The sequence below is a fragment of the Procambarus clarkii genome, chromosome 91 (genome assembly GCF_040958095.1).
Source record: "Procambarus clarkii isolate CNS0578487 chromosome 91, FALCON_Pclarkii_2.0, whole genome shotgun sequence".
NCBI classification, from domain to species: domain Eukaryota; kingdom Metazoa; phylum Arthropoda; class Malacostraca; order Decapoda; family Cambaridae; genus Procambarus; species Procambarus clarkii.
In genome coordinates this window covers 4,314,697-4,334,442 of record NC_091240.1, presented here as the reverse complement: position 1 = coordinate 4,334,442, position 19,746 = coordinate 4,314,697, and the positions used below count along the sequence as shown (strand labels likewise).

The following is a 19,746-nucleotide window of genomic DNA, read 5'->3' as shown; positions in this document are numbered from 1 at the left end:
AAAACATCTTCCCCCAGCCTTGCAATCAAACCCAGAACCTATTGGTTTTGAGGTGACACCACTAACCCCACTCTACTGGATTTCTCTTACATAGTATATCTCTGCTAAAGCTGTCCACATCATACTCCTTTTAATAAAATCAGGGGGGAACTTTGACAAGCCGCCAGCTTCCTGTCCTCGTCCCTCAGATAAATATGCCATTCTGGATGCACGCTATTATATTTTTATTACAAATTTAGATTTTTCTGTAGTGCTAACAGAGGTAAATGGTTTTAAATTTACAGCAATAAGCACAATTATTTTTGGCAAATACTTTGAGGAGATTACAGTGGGAATTCCATAAGGTAAGTCCGTCAGTTCCTTGGTTGGGGTTATGCATTTATTGCTGCTTTTATTCAAGGAAACCATTTTTAAACACATACACTATTTAAAGATTTCTCATACTGTACTGTATGTGATTTTACTGATTATGCAAGAGAGGTCTCTTGATACAGAAATTACATGGCAAAGTAAGATAATTTATAAAACAGTAAAGGTTTTGAATATAGTGTATATGGAATATGGGGAATACAAGGACTATTAATGATTTTTACACTCCAGAGGTAAAAAAAAAAAATGCAGCTATTATTGCATTGCATTAGTTAGTATCCTGTAAATTATGATACTGTAAATGCAACCCTTGATGTTAGTGTAACAAAATGGTAAGATACATATTGAAATAGGAGGCAGCTGCCTGAAAAAGACAATGGTTAATCCAGTCAGTCAGTTACAAAGCCACACTAAAAGTGGCATTACCAGGCATTAGGTAGGCCATGTTCTTAGCATCGTCACGTTCCCTCTCGCTACGCAGACACACAGACGCGCCCGAGAACAGCAGGGCCGAAACGAGTGTCCAGCCAACACCAATCCAGGCGATGAAGTAGGACCAGTCGTACACGACGCCAGTGTTGTCACTCAGCAGCTGTAACACCACAACCATGAAGCGTTAACTACATAAGCCTGACCACACAGACCTGCACCATGGAGCAATAGAAATTCTGTGCTAGCTACCAGCCTTGAACTGCCAACGGTCAATCTTCCTGCTAAAACTGATGCAGCACTCTTCTAGGCTGGCAGCTGCTGTATGTACACTTCAGGACACCCAAAAAAAAAAAATCCTGCTGAGGAATTAGTACGAGCATCATGCACTGTTAAGGCATGCAAGTTAGTGTGGTGATGGTGGGTAGACATTTTGGTGTGCAAGGTGGTGGTCAAGGAGCACAGCCAATACCTGGCATGATGTACTGCATCTGCTTTGCCTGTTCACGTTGTTGTTCCCCTTGCATGCACTGCGATGCACCCAGGAACAGGCAGAAGGCCAGCAGCGCCATACCAGTGCCAACCCACGAGATCATGTAAGACCAGTCGTAGTGGATGGCAGTAGCATCCTGCAGGTTCTAATAGGGAAGGGAATGAGGAAATGGAAAAGTGGCACAGAGCACAAAAATAGAGGAAACTTGAAAAAAGAAGGAATGCACACGGTAATTAAAAACGTAATAAGAATAGAAATTTCAAGTACAGGTCAAGGCAGCAGCAGAAAAAAAAAGTGTATGAAGAGATGAAATAAAACAAAACTAAATGTATAATACTGAGAGGAACTCGATCACACAAAATTAACACTAAATCACTAATATTTAAAATTTAATTGGTATCAGATTTATTTTTAATTAAAGTTTCAATATACAGTACTATACTGTGTCAAACTTTTCTTTATATTGTACTGAACAATATGATAGACTTAATACAGAAGTTGTGGAGTTAACTGTACCACATTTGTGGTGGGCATTGGGTATCCTCATCTTTATGCCAGATATACAAAACATAATGATGGATATTTGAGATGGAATTGTGCAATAGTTGTTGCACAGTCAAATGTTTCCCAGTAAATTGTTTGACTAAAAACATTATGTGAATGAAAATAAAATATGTGATATAAACAATTAAGGCATAACTACATGTGCCAAGTCTTAGTCCAGTAGATATGATGTATGGTTAAAATGCTACAAGATTGATTTTATTTGTATGAGTACTGTACTAAGGACTGCAAAATTGTAATGCATTACCTGAATGCATGTCCAATGTCTCTAAATGGAGAGGTTGCACGTCACCATGAGAGTCTGGTACACCATGCATTTGTTTTACAAGGTGAAAGTCAACCAGGATTTTATATATGACTGCTTTACTATGTCTCAGAAAATTTGTGTTATAGAAACCATTGTTGACTGTCCGATCTTACAAGACAATTCATCTGGTCCTTACAGTGAAATGTGCTGTGTCAGGAATGCTTGCACTCTACTGCCTAATACTCACCTCTGCAGAGTGATAAAGTGTGATATCTTTTACAGGATTGAGTCCCAAAACCCCAGTCATGCACTCTGGTAATACTGTACCTTTCGTCTTTGCAACCCATACCATCTGATCAGTGAGCATACATTATTTAATTAGTTTATCACACCTTTTATTCTCAATTAGTACATTACAGTATCAAGTCAGTACTGTATTGTAATAGGTAACATTTAGGTTAGCTGAGTAAACATTCTGTGTATGCTGATTGGAGCCGAGAAGAAATATTGGTGATGGTCTTGCAGAATGTGTTAAATGACATGAGCTATCATTGCAAAATGGGTCAAATAACTATGCAGTGGAATAAATGTATTTACTGCATGTATAAAATCTATTTTGGCATGAAGTAACTATAGAAAAGACAATGTTTGAAAAGAAGAGCACAAAATGGAGACACAAAAAGAATGACTACAGTATATTACTGTATTATATTAGCATTTATTAACCAAGGTTACTTAAAATGACAATTAAAGTATGCTGCAAAATGATGTTTAGATATCTAGACCTATGCTGAAGTGATAACAGATCTTAATGTGGGACTTCCAATCCCGAGATGCCAGACATCCACTCGGGTTAATACCTTTTATATTTGCAACCCATACCATCTTATCAGTGATCATAAAATGCTAAACAGAGGGAACTGAATTCTAAATAATAAAATTACAGCATAGCATTTTAGAAAAACCCAGCGTTAAATGTAATGAAATGCCATTTTCTAGGCGAGCCCTGGAGTTATCGGACTGATATATGCCATATTAGTCTGGGGTATCAGTCAATTGGAGTTCAGCCTACTGGGAACCACGTGCCAGAACCTGACCCCCTCAAGAGGCAAAGGGAGCAATGGCTTATAGAAACTCATGTGGTTGGGGGCATTCCATGTCTGCCATCAACTAGGGTTAGGCACCCAGAAATGTAGACATAACAAAACAAACCCCAGCTGGTAAGAAATTGCTACCTAAAACCGAACAGAGATTGAACTCCCCCAAAAGCATAAGGAAACAAGCAAACATCAGTCATCACCGCCGTGCTGCTTGTCTGTGCAGCTTTCCCCTTCCCAAGAGGGAGGAGAGGGAAGCCCCAGACCCCCTCCCCCTCATGTCTGCTACTCACACCTCCAGTTCAGAGGCTGAATATCAAAAGCAAACCAGAACCGCTGACTGGAGGGAGGAAGGGAGGGTTGCCAGGGAGCCCCTGGGGCTCGCCCAGAAAATGGTGTTTCATTACATTCAACGCTGGTTTTCTGTGGGGAGCCATTCGGCTCCCTGGAGCTACCTAACCAAATACAAGTAAAAGAGGGACTTAACCGGGAGGCAGCCACCACGCACACATCAACTCGAAGGCAAGATGACTGGCTGCAACCTGCAACCCAAAGCCACACACGAATGACCAGGAACGTTTACTAGATAACGGGCGGCCAGGACTCTGTTCGACCTCCAAAATCCCCGAGCCCAAATATCAGCCCAAGACATGTTGCCAAAGACAGCAGCCAAAGCAGCAAACTTACGAACGACATGGGCATAAGGCTGGCTGAATAGACTTAATAACCTTGTAGACAACCTGAGAGATCCGAGCCCTGAAACAGGGAACAAGGGAAACCGGATCAATTCAAAGCACGTCCCCAGCCACAGATGCAGAGGTGCGCAAGTAACGGCGAAGAGCCCGCAACCGAACACAACACATGATGCACCCCCGGCCTCGACCACTAGCCAGTTAAGCCACCTATCAAGGGGAAGAGCTGGACCCTTGGGACGTGTACAATCATGGGACGGGGGCCAAGCGGAGGGCCACCAATATACCTTAAGTGGACAATTAGCCAACAAGGCAGACCCCCACCAGGCAAGAAAAAAAAAAGAAAAAGAAAAAAAAAAGTAAAACCCTGCAAAAGTACACCACCACCAGAAGGAACAGTAACATGGTCACCACATAGCTAAGCGAGCAGCTTAACACCTTCCGTCCCAACCAGCAAACACCACCACTTCCTACCCAAGGCCAAACAAAGGCCAAAAAGGCCAAATGAAAACCCCAGTTGGCCCCAAGGGCTGGGTAAATGCCGAGCAGCAAGAACCTCTATTGAACTGGATCCCAAAGGTTCTATGGAAGGGAACCCTAGAACCCAGGGGTAGTACTTATGGAGCACCTAGGAAAGGGAACCCTAAGTGCATGCAGCCCCCAATACATTTGCGGTACTCTTGACCACCACACCACAATTGGCAGGAAGATGATGATGACTGCCCCAGAGTGCATCAGCCAACAAACTGGAGGTGTGGGTAGCCAGCACGAGGGGTCCAGGGCTCCCCCCTCTACTTTTCGGGAAGGGGAAGGCTCCATGAACAAGCAGCAGCGATGACTGACGTTTCCTTGTTTCCTTATGTTTTGGGGGGGAAGTTCTGTCTCTGTTCGGTTTTCGGTAGCAATTTTTTACCAAGTGGGGTTTGTTTTGTCATGCCTACCTTTCTGGGTGCCTAACCCCGATCGATGGTAGACATGGAATGCCCCCAACCACATGGGGGTTTCTATAAACCATTGCTCTCGTTGCCTCTCTGAGGGGGCCAGGTTCTGGCTCGTGGTCCCCAGTAAGCTGAACTCCAGTTGACTGATGCTCCAGACTAATATAGCATATATCAGTCCAATAGCTCCAGGGAACCGAAGGGGTGTCCCACAGAAAAAAAAATATTCTTTAAGGGTGAATAGTTGGACAGGTTTCAAATTTTAAATGGTGTGCCATGCACAGCCAACCCAAGATCTGCAGGTGTATATACAAGAAAACTGTGCAGTGATTTTTGCAAAGAACAAAGTTTACTCTATGTGGGAAAAATAGGGTTATGTGCAAGGCTTCAAAAATTCACTTTATTAGACCTCTTAAAGAGGAATACTGATCTAAATAGTATTTCAACACAGTATCTTACATAACGAAGTGCAGAATGTGCCATGATACAAAATTATAATAAAAAATGGAATCTTTACAGCCAACTCACATAGGCTACAGTACATGCAAATCTACTTGGACACAATTCAGGTTTTAAGGTTAAAAACAAAATCATACTGGCCTAAAAAGCAATTATCTAAATTTGGGAGAATGAAGAGTCCTTCCCCCCTGCCTCCCCTTCCCATACTGAATGTTTCCAACATTTTAAGGACTATTATAGAATTGTTGCTCAGAATAAATCAATTGCAAGAGTCTTCTTTCCCTGTTGTTTAATGCAGGCCAATTCCCCTACCTGTGTGTTGATGGGTCAGTGCAAAATTAATTCTAATCTATGAAAGTGTGTAAGGCTCTTAGCTTCAGATAATAAATAAAGAAATGTGGATACAAAATGACTGCCAAGTACAAGATTAGTACTGTATTTCTATACAGTAGAGAGAAGGACAATATAGCTGACTCACATGGATGTAGTTGGAGGAAGTTGTATTTGTCCAAAGACATAATACTGTATTGCAAAAGTGATAAAATTGATTAAAGCTATTCAAGGTGACACCTGTCCATTCCCACTACTTTTCACTCCTAACAGAATCAGAAAATTTCTATGCAATACACTAAACAATTCATTCATATAATTTCCTTGGCTAATGTACAGTGATACTCGTGATTTGTCACTGACAAGAATATAAATCTGTCCTCCCTGAACCTTGCTCACCACCACCACTTCTTATACCTGTGGGTTCTTCTCAACCCACAGGCATGTATAAATGTTGCTCAACTCTATTCACAATTTCTTGCACTCGTCCACCTTGTCTACTTATCATGGCCTTTGACTTACCTTCTTGCCCTTAAGTACACTGATACCCTTCATCACCCCAGCCAATACCCATTTATTTCACATGACCATATCTTATCACACACTTCTTAATATTACAGTTTCTTGAGTTCTACTCCCACACCTTCCAGACATTATCATTCACTACCAATCTACCAATCTTTCATCTTAATGCCACTGATGTTCCTCAGATTATCTCTAACTTTTCAATTTATTTTATATTACATTTTTCTATACTACATCTGTATATATTTTTCTTCAGTTTGTACTTGTGAAACTCATGTGTACAAAGGAGATGAGCATTCATGAGACATAATGTTACCTTATCCCATGAAGCCTTCCAGGGCTCAGTCTTGAGCTTCTCCTCCTCGTAGTACTCCACACCGTGCCATAGTCCCATGCCTCCAGCTGAGAAGAGACCTGCAACACAAGAATAACTTCAGCTCACACATACGGTACAACAGCCTCAGTAACCCAATAAAGATTTATGGACTATATCTCTTTCAGCATTTTAACAGCTGCATGTTTTATACACTAACTGTACTTGGAGTTTGTTAATTTAATGTGATGGATAAGTTTCTGTCATTAAATCTGTTATCAGAATAATGATTCAGTTCATTATTTTTGTTTCCTGTCATTAAATTTTTAAATCAATTACCTGACTTGTCTTATTTTTATAGTATTATTTAAAACTTATTGCCTTGACAAATTCTGTGCAGTACTGTACATGAATGTTTGAAATAAGTACAGTACAGTAATGAGAATATCTTCCCACCAGACATAATAACATAGGATAAAAACCCACACTTGTGTATTTGTAAATTTGATGTAAAGACTTACACCAAGTCTTTCGCACTCTCCTGAGTGCTTTGTCAAGGTCTGAGTGTGTGATTAGGACGAGATTTGCAATACAATGACTGACATTGGCCCCATTAGTCATGGGGCCAGACGGCTGAGTGGACAGTACTCGGGGTTCGTAGTCCTAAGGTTTCGGATTCGATCCCCGGCAGAGGCGGAAACAAATGGGTAGAACTTCTTTCACCCTGATGTCCCTGTTCACCTATTAGTAAATAGGTACCTGGGAGTTAAGACAGCTGCTATGGGCTGCTTCCTGGGGATGTGTGTGTGAAAATTAGGATTAAGGATTCACCCAAAATGCTATGTGTGATAGTGGCTGTGCAAGAATGTAAGAACTCTTGTATGTACTGTATATATAAATAAAAACAAAAAACAATGCAAGTCTCATCCTAACTACATACTCAGACCTTGACAAAGCACTCAAAAGAGTCTAAAAGACATCTTCTTGAGGTTATCTTGAGATGATTTCGAGGCTTTAGTGTCCCTGCGGCCCGGTCCTCGACCAGGCCTCCACCCCCAGGAAGCAGCCCGTGACAGCTGACTAACACCCAGGTACCTATTTTACTGCTAGGTAACAGGGGCATAGGGTGAAAGAAACTCTGCCCATTGTTTCTCACCGGCGCCCGGGATCGAACCCAGGACCACAGGATCACAAGTCCAGTGTGCTGTCCGCTCAGCCGACCGGCTCCTCACGGTTGTAAATGTCTCCCGACATGGTGTAAATCTCTATGCAAAATTCACAAATACGTAAATGTGCATTTTTTCCAATGTTTGAAATCTTAATATCTTCAAAACAGAAAGTAAACTCAATTCAGTAATGCACTTTACCATACTTGTCAGCTGTTCATGATATACAGTGATTTTCTCTGCCACAACCCACAGGATGAGTATGGGATGCAATATAGACTGTTACCCACATGATGAGTATGGGGTGCACAATAGACTATTACCCACAGGATGAGTATGGGATGCAATATAGACTGTTACCCACATGATGAGTATGGGGTGCACAATAGACTATTACCCACAGGATGAGTATAGGGTGCAATATACACTATTACCCACAGGCGAGTATGGGGTGCACAATAAACTATTACTCGCAGAATGAGTATGGGATGAAAAAACTATTACCCACAGAATGAGTATGGGGTTCACAATGAAACTATTGCCCACAGGATGAGTAATGGGGTACACAAACTATTACCCACAGGATGAATATAGGGTGCACAGTAAACTACTACCCACAAGATGAATATAGGGTGCACAGTAAACTACTACCCACAAGATGAATATAGGGTGCACAGTAAACTACTACCCACAAGATGAATATAGGGTGCACAGTAAACTACTACCCACAAGATGAATATAGGGTGCACAGTAAACTATTACCCACATGATGAATATAGGGTGCACAGTAAACTACTCCCCACACGATGAATATAGGGTGCACAGTAAACTACTCCCCACACGATGAGTATAGGGTGCACAGTAAACTACTCCCCACAAGATGAATATAGGGTGCACAGTAAACTACTCCCCCACAGGATGAATATTGGGTTCACAGTAAACTACTCCCCACAGGATGAATATAGGGTGCACAGTAAACTACTCCCCCACAGGATGAATATTGGGTTCACAGTAAACTACTCCCCACAGGATGAATATAGGGTGCACAGTAAACTACTCCCCACAGGATGAATATTGGGTGCACAGTAAACTACCTCCATAATTTTAATGAACCAAGTATATCTAGCTGTGTGCACAGAGTAGGAGGAGAAGCAGCACAGTGTAAGGTTGGCATATACTGACAGGCCAGCAGCATGAGGATAGCGGTGGAAGCAATATTCCCCGGAGACCGTCGCCAGCAGCCGGCCACGCCCGTCCAGAAGGCCACGAAGACGAAGAAAAAGGAGACGATGAAGAGGGCGATCATCGAACGAGCCATGTCTGGAAGGAAGAAAAACCATACAAATACAATAGGAAATGTAGATGTTTATCTCTCAGAATGTTTGGAAATATGTTTATTGCTTGTGATGTGTGTATATGTATGTATTAACACGATGTACTGAACGGGGTGAGAATAGCTTGAGCTACCTCATCCCTTTGTGTGTATTTTACCTCAATAAACTTATTTTAATTTCAATTCAATTTCAATACAAATACAAAGTACAAATACAAATGTTTATTCAGGTAAAGTACATACATACAAGGTGAGATACAAAAAGTTGATGGAGTTATAAATAGAGCTAGTACATACAATGCCTAAAGCCACTATTACGCAAAGCGTTTCGGGCAGGAAAAACACTTAACACTAAATTTTAATACTAAATGAGATTAAAGTATAAATTATATTGCTAAAAACCTTGAGCTACACAACGGTAAATCTTATAATGTGCTCCGTTCAGTGATAAATATGACACGCCTAATTTTTTTTTTTACTTGTGTGGTAAATTTATATTATTTCAGCTAGAATGTTGAACCTGTTACATTCCAAGATAGTCATTCTAAATGCCTATCTACATTGCACTCTCGATTAATGTCATTATCACGGCCCATCCTCCTGTTTTGGTAGTATATACTTACAGTAACGATGAAGACCATAGTATATATACTGACGAACAACGAAATTAAATCGTTGAAATCGGCACTATTGAATTGGATAAACTGGAAATCTATTTATTACTTGTGTTGCTTTGATAAACTAAACTAATCTAATCTTCCTAGGCTTAATACGCGATATCTGAGGCCTAATATAGTACATGTATGTGCTATACTTTGTCTAGAAATATTTAAGTTTTTTTTTGCTTCATTTTTTTTCAAGAATTCCTTACTAGTCAGCATACTACTGTCTAAAAAGTAAGTACATACTAATTCGTGACTATTGACGATCGTCACAATAGGTAATATCTAAACACGAGGTTGCATTATTTACAAAAAATAAACAGTCCCTGCAATTCCATCCATAGGTTTATATGGGTGCTTCTTCACCCATAGGGTTATAAACCCACGGAACCGCCTACCCGCCAAAGCCGTAAACGCCAAAACTCTCTTGAGATTTAAAATACAACCCGAAAATGTCATCAGGGCAAATAGGGGAGAGGATCTTTAATACTAGTGATCTCGACGAGAACAGGAAGCCGGCGGCTTGTTAAAGGTCCCAACCAAAAAAAAATTACCGTATTTTTTAAAATACGGAATTTACATAAGGGCCCCCCCCCCCCTCAGGTAAATTCCGGGCGGACGTATACAGTATCTTTGAACTTATTACTCACAGACCACGCAACAAAATCGTCTAATCCTGGGATTGTAAGCGCGATCATCAGGACGATAATTGGAGTAAACTCCTAAAGCCGAGGCGTTTATAAGAAAGCCGACGGTAGGAAAAGTTGACGAGCGCTTGTAAGAAAGTGCATAGAATAGTCTTCCAGGCTTAGTGTTTTCTTTTGATTAATTATTTTCAGCCTTATGAGGAAGGTTGCCGTCGCTAGGCTGCTAGGGGTTGTGAGGAAGGCTTACCTTTCCCGTGTAAGGTAAGCCACTAATAAGGCATGTGTCACCCTCCACCACACACCTGTCCTCTCACTTTATGCACCTAGGAGCCGGTAGCTGAACGGACAGAACACTGGACGCGTCATCCTGTGGTCCCGGGTTCGATCCCGGGCGCCGGCGAGAAACGATTGGCAGAGTTTCTTTCACTCTGATGCCCCGTTACCTAGCAGTAAATAGGTACCTGGGTGTTAGTCAGCTGTCACGGGCTGCTTCCTGGGGGGTGGAGGCCTGGTCGAGGACCGGGCCGCAGGGACACTAAAGCGCGAAATCATCTCAAGATAACCATATGTCCTTTAAGCAATCGACTCAACGATGTAAAAATTGTGACCGTTTAGTGAAATCACCAGCATCGCAATGCTGACGCTACCTCATACTAATGAACACACGCATCTTAATACGCGCGCATGTTAAGCTGTTCACCCAAGTTTTTACGCTTCCAGCTTACCTTTGACGTATGTCAAGTGTGAGAACGGGCTGCAGGGGGTTATACGCGCAAGGAAGATGATACGATACATTCATTCTTCATATCTCTACAGCAAAAAGAGGTATGGTATAACTAGGTGTTCTCAGGGGAGGGGCATGGTAACACTGTAGGTGTTCTCAGGGGAGGGACATGGTAATACTGACCAACACCTCAGGAATGCGTCCAAAAACAGACGATGCCAAGTCGTCACTTTCTCCCCAAATTCCATAAATATTGAAATCCATAGTCAAAGTTCTCCTGCAGCTGTTCACTTCGCCTGCCAGCGTCGGACCTGAGACCTGAGTAGCGCCAGTCACCATCGTGCTGAAATAGACGTGTTGAGAGTTCCAGGACGTCATTGATGACGAAAGTCGGCGGCGGCGCGGGTCTGATGAGCGTAGGTGAATAGGGTAGAAGGGGGGAAGGAGGGGGTGAAGGGAGGCGGAAGTAGTGGACCCTACACTAAGCTAACCTCAGCTCAATTCCCCCATTTGACAATTGCGTCTAAATTCCACCCCCCCCCCCTCTCCCATCCCCACCAAGATGCCATCCACTTGGGCTGGACGGTATACAGCAACGGTCTCGTTTCATGCAGGTCGACCATTTGGTCACCATTTGGTCACCATTTGGTCACCATTTGGTCCGGGAGACATCTCCCGTCACGCAGGGTGCAGTTGCGCCTCCACAGATCTCCAGTATCATCTTTTGATACTGGTAAATGGTGGCCCTCAAAAGGGCCACCATTTACGGGCTATTCATGCCCGTGCCACCTCTTGGGTGGCTTAATCTTCATCAATCAATCATGCAGGTCAGCGTTCAATCCCCGACCGTCCATAAGTGGTTGGGCACCATTCCATCCCCCCCCCCCGTCCCATCCCTAATCCTTATCCTGACCCCTTTCAAAGTGCTATATAGCCTTAAGGGCTTGGCGCTTTCCCCTTACAGTTTCCTTCCCTCTCCCCCCCCCCCCCCGATGCCTAACCACAGGGGTTACCCCTCACCTGTTGATTGACGGTTGAGAGGCGGGTCCAAAGAGCCAGAGCTTAACCCCCGCAAGCACAATTAGGTGAGTACAATTAGGTTAGGTGAGTACATGATACAAGTCATATCGTGCACAAGACGATTCGCCAACGGATTTTTGAACCTTACATAACCTAACCTAACTTAATCCAAACTAACCAAGCCGAGCTAAATACAGCCTCATCTAAGCTAATACATCCTAGCCTAACAATATGTATACGGTTTAATTAACAGAAAACGAGCTTCGTCGAATCGTCTCGTGTACGGAATGACCATACCCCCTAATCACCCCCCTCCCCCCGTCTTCCGTAATAGCACGTCGCATTTTGACGTATACTCTACGGGCAAAAATTGTCGTACCTGAAAATGTATGCGACACACGAAAGCGACGACATACTGTCCCGTTTTCTGTTTTGGGTCCTCTGGTAGGTTAGGCGCATCGCCATGTGTGACCTCTAGTGATATACACTTTTGCTTCGGAGTTCATAAACTGTTTAATGCCAACAAAACCCGCCAAAGATTGAGAAAGTGAATCGAGGTTAGGGAAAACAGCTGCACATTTAGGCTTTTGATTGGGCTAAAAGGTTGACATTTTACGAAGTGGCAAATCAAGAGAAATGGCCAGGTTGTGGCCGCGTGGTCACTCGGCCAGGTTGTGGCCGCGTGGTCACTCGGCCAGGTTGTGGCCGCGTGGTCACTCGGCCAGGTTGTGGCCGCGTGGTCACTCGGCCAGGTTGTGGCCGCGTGGTCACTCGGCCAGGTTGTGGCCGCGTGGTCACTCGGCCAGGTTGTGGCCGCGTGGTCACTCGGCCAGGTTGTGGCCGCGTGGTCACTCGGCCAGGTTGTGGCCGCGTGGTCACTCGGCCAGGTTGTGGCCGCGTGGTCACTCGGCCAGGTTATGGCCGCGTGGTCACTCGGCCAGGTTGTGGCCGCGTGGTCACTCGGCCAGGTTGTGGCCGCGTGGTCACTCGGCCAGGTTGTGGCCGCGTGGTCACTCGGCCAGGTTGTGGCCGCGTGGTCACTCGGCCAGGTTGTGGCCGCGTGGTCACTCGGCCAGTTACTGGCCGTAGCCTAAACCAAGCCACGCATAAAGCACTCAGAAAATGTGAACAAGAATGTGTAGTGAATATGGTGGCAGTTCCTGAACCTATTATGTGCCTCTGTAATCCTTTACACCACCGCCCACGGGATGGGTATGGGGTGCATAATAAAGAAAGAAGAAAGGGTGGAATTTAAAAGAAAATTACGAATTTATAGATAACTATCACAAATATTCCAGTAATGTGTTTCATTCAGAGGAATGTACTAACCAGATATCTCCAAGTTTGCCTCCTGTTTTCCTTCATGCACGCCGCCCACTGGATGGGTGTAGGGTGTAGGTAGGATGTAGGAAGGATGGGTGTAGGATGTAGGAAGGATGGGTGTAGGATGTAGGAAGGATGGGTGTAGGATGTAGGAAGGATGGGATGTGCCAGGTAGACCCCAACCCCAACAATAGACCCCAACAATACCACCACCACAACCTTCCCAAATAAGAATTAGCCACATTTCCAGCACAATATAACCCCCCCTCTTCCCCCCGTCTCCAATTCTCTCGCGTCTAAACCTGATGTTTTCACTCGCCAACCACCATCACCAACGGCACAACAATGGCACTGTGCCACGTAAAAAGCAAAACAATTGATCCACTTCGTGTCTGCGCCGTCTACACAAACGCTGGGAAAGTTGTACTCTAATTTTTATTACAGTTTTCTGCGTCGCCTTGAGAAGTTTTAGACCACATAACGGTATTTTCCGCACCTGATGGCTGCTCTTCACTTTCTGGAGGGAGGGAGGGGCAGACTGGAGCGAGAGCGCAACCAACGGAGATTGAGCGCTATTAACACCACTGGAGAGAGCGCTATTAACAGCACTGGAGAGAGCGCTATAAAGAAAGAACCAGTGAGAGTACGGTAACCAAGACAGGTAGAGGAGAGAAGAATGGTATCTTCTTATACTAGGTAGAGGAATGGAAGTATGATTGATCCCAACACAGAGGAACCTTTCGTCTCCTGTTAGCAGGTTGAGCAACCTGGTCCAACCAGGAGGCCTGGTCGACGACCGGGCCGCGGGGACACTAAGCCCCGGAAGCACCTCAAGGTAAGGTAACCTGTCATCTTATAAAAGAACGTCGCATTTTGATCGTATGCGTCCAAAATTAAGGCTAAAAATTGTCGTACTAGTTAATGGAAGCGGCTGGCGAAAGTGACGTATTGTTCTGTTTTTGGGTCCTCTGGTAGGTTATTTCGGAGCTTAGCATCCCCGCGGCCCGGTCCTCGACCAGGCCAACTTTTTGTTGCACACCTCCAGGAGCAGCCCGTAGCAGCTGTCTAACTCCCAGGTAACTATTTACTAATAGGTAACAGGGACATCATGGTGAAAGAAACTCTGCCTATTTGTTTCCGCCTCGGCCGGAGATCGATCCCCAGACCCTAGGACTACGAAAATCGAGCGCTGTCCACTCAGCCGTCAGGGCCCCTACTGTTACCCTACCATACACACACAGTGTGTGTGTATGTGTGTGTGTGTGTGTGTGTGTGTGTGTGTGTGTGTGTGTGTGTGTGTGTGTGTGTGTGTGTACACAATAGGGTGAAAGCCTGACAAGTCTCTCTCAATCAGTCCACTTTCTAACACCTCACCATATGACAACCATCAGTTACTCTCAACATCTAAACCAACACAACGTGACCACAATTTCCCCCCCCCCCCCACCTCCCCTCCAACACCCGTCACTCCCTCGTCAATAAAACACCCCGTGACCCCCCCTCCCCGCCCCACGCCTCCACAAACATGCACCCACTCCCCGCCCCTCAAGCAACACCACTTGAAATAGGAGACGCTGACAATGATGTTTTAGAGTCAGCTACTAGGAACAAAAAGTTTCAAGTAGCACGGGCTATGGTGAGCCCGTAACTTACCTGGCGCAGGAGTGGTGCTGTCATACATGTGTAGCTATATATATACGTAGCCATATCTACGTAGCTAGGCTACGTATATATGGTTCTAACATCACCTCACTATAACCTTTTCTTACCATTTACCACCCTACTTCACAAGACATCATATAGTTTACCAACACTAAATGTGTTACATCAATAATGTATTAGGCTAAGATATTACTCATTTTAGCCAGCAAAATATTCATACAAATCTATAGTATTAAAAATATTCCTTACACACTCTTGGCAAACATTATTATAGTCTATTATCTTATTCTAGCTGCTGATGACATGATATAACCGCACTAAATATTTGTATATTATTATTTTATATCCGAGTTTATTAATATTACGTAAGTACAAGATATCTCTCACATGTCATCGTTAAACCACTATATTTAGTCTATATTTACAACATATTGGCTAAGGATGTGTTACATTTACAACTCATTACAAAACCTCACTTTAATTGCCTTAAAAAACTACTTAGCGCCCTGAATATAGATGCCCCCCTTAACATGCTGCATGTTCAGCCTCTGTGTAGGAACATCGTGTAATTTTACTCTTGCCATCCCTTACCTTCAAGGTTTATACTCTTACCTTCAAGGTAAGGTATCCCATGTAGGTGCAGTCTACTGGGTAAGAAAACGAGAGTTCACAAGCATCTCTGCTGGAAAAAAGTCACTATAACCCGTTCAATGTATTCAAAGATTTACTGTGCTGAGCCTAAGGCTCACAAAATTATAAATTTGAATCTCAAAAAAAAACCACTGCTTGAAATAAAATTGTGTTTTTATGACCAAAGTTCGTGTACTATTCATCAATTTTGTTACAAATGTATTTTTTGGGGGGTTTGTTTCGTCCTAGTATGTGGAAGCCGTGCTTAACACACCCACCAGGTGTGTGGAAGCCTAACCCCCACCCACCAGGTGTGTGGAAGCCTAACCCACCCACCAGGTGTGTGGAAGCCTAACCCACTCACCAGGTGTGTGGAAGCCTAACCCACTCACCAGGTGTGTGGAAGCCCAACCCACCCACCAGGTGTGTGGGAAGCCTAACCCACCCACCAGGTGTGTGGAAGCCTAACCCACCCACCAGGTGTGTGGGAAGCCTAACCCACCCACCAGGTGTGTGGGAAGCCTAACCCACCCTCCCACAGTTCTATTGCGACCGTTCATCTTATCTCTAAGTTTCTCGTACACCAAAAATAACCGAAATACTTTCTCGTGAACCGGCCTCATTCGGCTATGAGTAACATTAATCCTTTAGCTGTTAAACTTTCACTCCAGCGGCCAATGTTTTCTGCCTCCCCCTTAATCACCAGCGTCATTCCACAGAGATGACAAGGTGATGCGATTGTTTGCCTATTGTCTTACTAACACACTTGCTCCATCAGTGGCGCCAGTGTTAACAATTATTACCAAAAAAAAACAAGAACTGATCGTCAAAGATTGACCGAGAGGGAAAGTTGGTTTCTCAACAGGCAAATGTTGGTTGTGTATTTCATTTCCCTGATGCAATATTATATGCAAGTACGCCGTGGCTCCAGACTCGCCTATTCCATCTCTCCCACACCAGTTTTATCAGCGCCTCCCTTCCACTAGCAATCTATCTACCCCCACCTTGTGTCACTATCTATGACACGCCTCTTCCACCACACGGAAGCAGTAGAACACAGTAAACAGCCTCTCCTCCGCCACCAGTATCAGTTTTTAACAGCGTTTTTAATTTTCTGAAGACTTTCCAAGGGGGAGGGAACTATCAGGGGAAAGCGCCAAGGCCTTACGAGTATATAGCACTGGGAAGAGGTCAGGATAAGGTTTTTACGGGCTATTCATGCCCGTGCTACCTCTTAGGTGGCTTAATCTTTATCAATCAATCAGGATAAGGATTTGGAATGGGAGGGGAGGGGAAGGAATGGCGCCCAACCACTTGGACGGTCGGGGGATGAACGTTGACCTGCATGAAGCGAGACCGTCGCTCGACTACTGTCCAACTCAACAAAAAACTATAGAGGGTGGATCACCCAGGCCGGGATGGATAGCCCGAGGGCAGGGGGCGCCAGGGTGCGCGCCTCAGGTATGTGCTGCTAAGGTCACGTGTTCGAAATCAAGTGAAAGTTACTTGGTGTTGCTGAATGGTCCAAGTAACGCCTGGAGGCCCGTAGCACTCGTGACACGCCAGTAGCCTACACCGTCGCTTTCCGGGATGGCTGCAGTGTCACGTGTATCGGTGAGAGACGAGTCACCCAAGGGTGCGGGGAGTGGCAGAGAGGCACAGGGTGACCACCTCCACTAACACCAGCCGCCGGACTCTAACGTTACAACAGTCTCGGCTTTCGCGTCACCTCTCTACTGGCAGTTGATGCCGGGGCGAGGTGGCCGCGTCGCCGCCATCGCCAGGGACCTCTACAACGGCTTCCTTCCATAGTCATAGTCAGCCGTGTTTTGGCTGCTGAGGGGCAGAGAGCAATTACGGGGGGCGGGGAGGGGCCAGCAAAGGGAAGAGGAGGTGGGGGGGCAACGAGGAGAGGGGGTTGGGGGGGTTGGAGTCAATAGCATAAACAACACGGGTGTCAAATACCACGACAATCACTCGACTTTTCCTTTGCGTGTTGACATTCGACATGGTCCACTCCACCCAACTTTCACCCAACAGCCTAAACTTGGCGCGTCACACTTCTACACAAAATAAAAAACTAATGAATTGACATTTGTATTTATTGTCATTATAGAAAAGACACGGAGGCGGAATAACCCCATCACAAGAACCATGGCAGGAGGCTGCTGCCGGTGATAGCAGGGGGGTGGGGGTGGTGATAGCAGGGGGTGAGGGCGGTGATAGCAGGGGGGTGGGGGTGGTGATAGCAGGGGGTGAGGGCGGTGATAGCAGGGGGTGGGGGCGGTGATAGCAGGGGGGTGAGGGAGGTGATAGCAGGGGGTGAGGGCAATGATATCGCCCTTAATTAAGGGTCCTAAACTGCAGAATGACCTCCCAAGTGATACAAAACTGTACATCTCTGAACCACTTTAATTGAAAAACTGAGAAATACCTAATTATCTACCCATTTCTGTACTCGCATTTCCTCATCCTACAGTCCCGCCTGTCTTTTGGTTTCCTGAGCATTAAATATGCTATCTCTACTGTCGCTGAAATCTGCCGCTTCTAAATATCATAAAATTGTTGTCAACCATTTTCTAAATCTCATCAACAATTAACAAATGTCTAAAACTCAATTGTCAATAAAACTCCAAATTATCTTTACGTTATGTATTGTACATTTATTGCCTACAGATTCTCCACTGTATCATGTACCAAATATATGTATTTTTTATATCATTATTATTATAAAATTCTAAACTTTACAGGCCCAAAGGCTTTTCAACACACTCTTCTTTGTATTCTTGAGAAACCTTGATAAAACCCCTCCAAAGACTGTGTGATCAACCAGGCTGTGATTCCTAAGACAGGTTGTGAGAGGGACCGAACATGTTTGGTCGGTTGCTGAGGCGGTCTTCTCTACCTGGCGAAGGTAGAGTTTTAAATTACGACTTTTTATACCGAACATATGCAAATTAGTGAAAACCGTCGATTGATCAGATTTTGCTCAAATCGCCCTGAAGTTTCAAAATATGACGCCTATAGGAAATATGACTCCTGAGCGTTATTTCTGAGCGGAATTCATGGTTGGGGTGAGGGGGGGTGGAGGGCAGGACAGAGAACGGGTTGCGTGAGGGCATTGATCCCCGAAACTACCCCCCTCAAGATGGTACTCTTGCTCCTCCTTAACCTGTTCGACCTCCTCCTCCTGCTCTAGCTGACCTCTGTCAGCCACGTGAACCCGAACTGGTCTCCAAACCTGTCGATCTAATCACTCACTCGCCAGCTCTGTTAAGCCTCGTGTCTCCAAATTTGGGTTTTATACTGAGAGTTCTGGCATACCTAAGGTGGTTATCTTGAGATGATTGAGCGATTGTGCAAATTGTGACAACCCCCCCCCTTTCACAGGCATACTACCCCTCCCCCAGTGACATGAGGTGACCTCCTCAGAAACCCCCGTGAGGTGAGACCCTTCCTCTCACAGACACGTGAGGTGAGACATGAGGCAGACGTCGGAGAGCAGCATTCAAAGCACACTCCAAATTTGTTTTCCGTGATGTATGGTCGAAATTACTGCAATGTTGTAATGTGAAGGGGGAGGACGTCAGGAGAGACCTCCCACTCCATTTGATCACCCCCTCCCCCATCCTCCACTCCCTCCCTTTCACCCCCACCTCCCCCTCTTCCTCTCCCTCCCCTGGACACCGTGACAGACCTCGGCACGAAGCAGCCCAGCCTTCTAAAATGAACTTATATACCGTGACTATAGTTACTATAGTACGTATAGTAACTATTTGGTTCAAAGTACCAATTTGTAGCGACAGACCGTTAGAAAGTACCAAAATGCTGTGACGGACCGCCAGAACGTACCAATATTTAGTGACGCACAGGAGAGAGGGTGCAGCGCAGAGGAGATACCTGGTTGATGGGGTTCTGGGAGTTCTTCTACTCCCCAAGCCCGGCCCGAGGTCAGGCTTGACTTGTGAGAGTTTGGTCCACCAGGCTGTTGCTTGGAGCGGCCCGCAGGCCCACATACCCACCACAGCCCGGTTGGTCCGGCACTCCTTGAAGAAAACTATCTAATTTGATAGTCTGAAAACTATCTGCTGTTTTCCTACTATGGGCAGATTTGATTGTGTTT

General features: G+C 44.8%; 1 protein-coding gene across 2 annotated transcripts in view; it reads right to left on the bottom strand.

Annotated features, from left to right (window-relative positions):
• LOC123773937 (uncharacterized) overlaps nucleotides 1-19,746 on the bottom strand; it is a 106,139-nt gene that overhangs the window by 3,754 nt on the left and 82,639 nt on the right. The window contains exons 4-6 of one of the 2 annotated variants that reach the window (XM_045767921.2): nucleotides 8,805-8,942; nucleotides 6,460-6,557; nucleotides 1,271-1,436 (exon numbers count right to left, since the gene is read on the bottom strand). In XM_045767921.2, coding sequence (XP_045623877.1) covers nucleotides 1,271-1,436; nucleotides 6,460-6,557; nucleotides 8,805-8,942 — 402 coding nt within the window. Of the gene's footprint in view, nucleotides 1-795; nucleotides 962-1,270; nucleotides 1,437-6,459; nucleotides 6,558-8,804; nucleotides 8,943-19,746 lie in introns of both variants that reach the window. The other variant, XM_045767922.2, reaches the window with a different exon arrangement.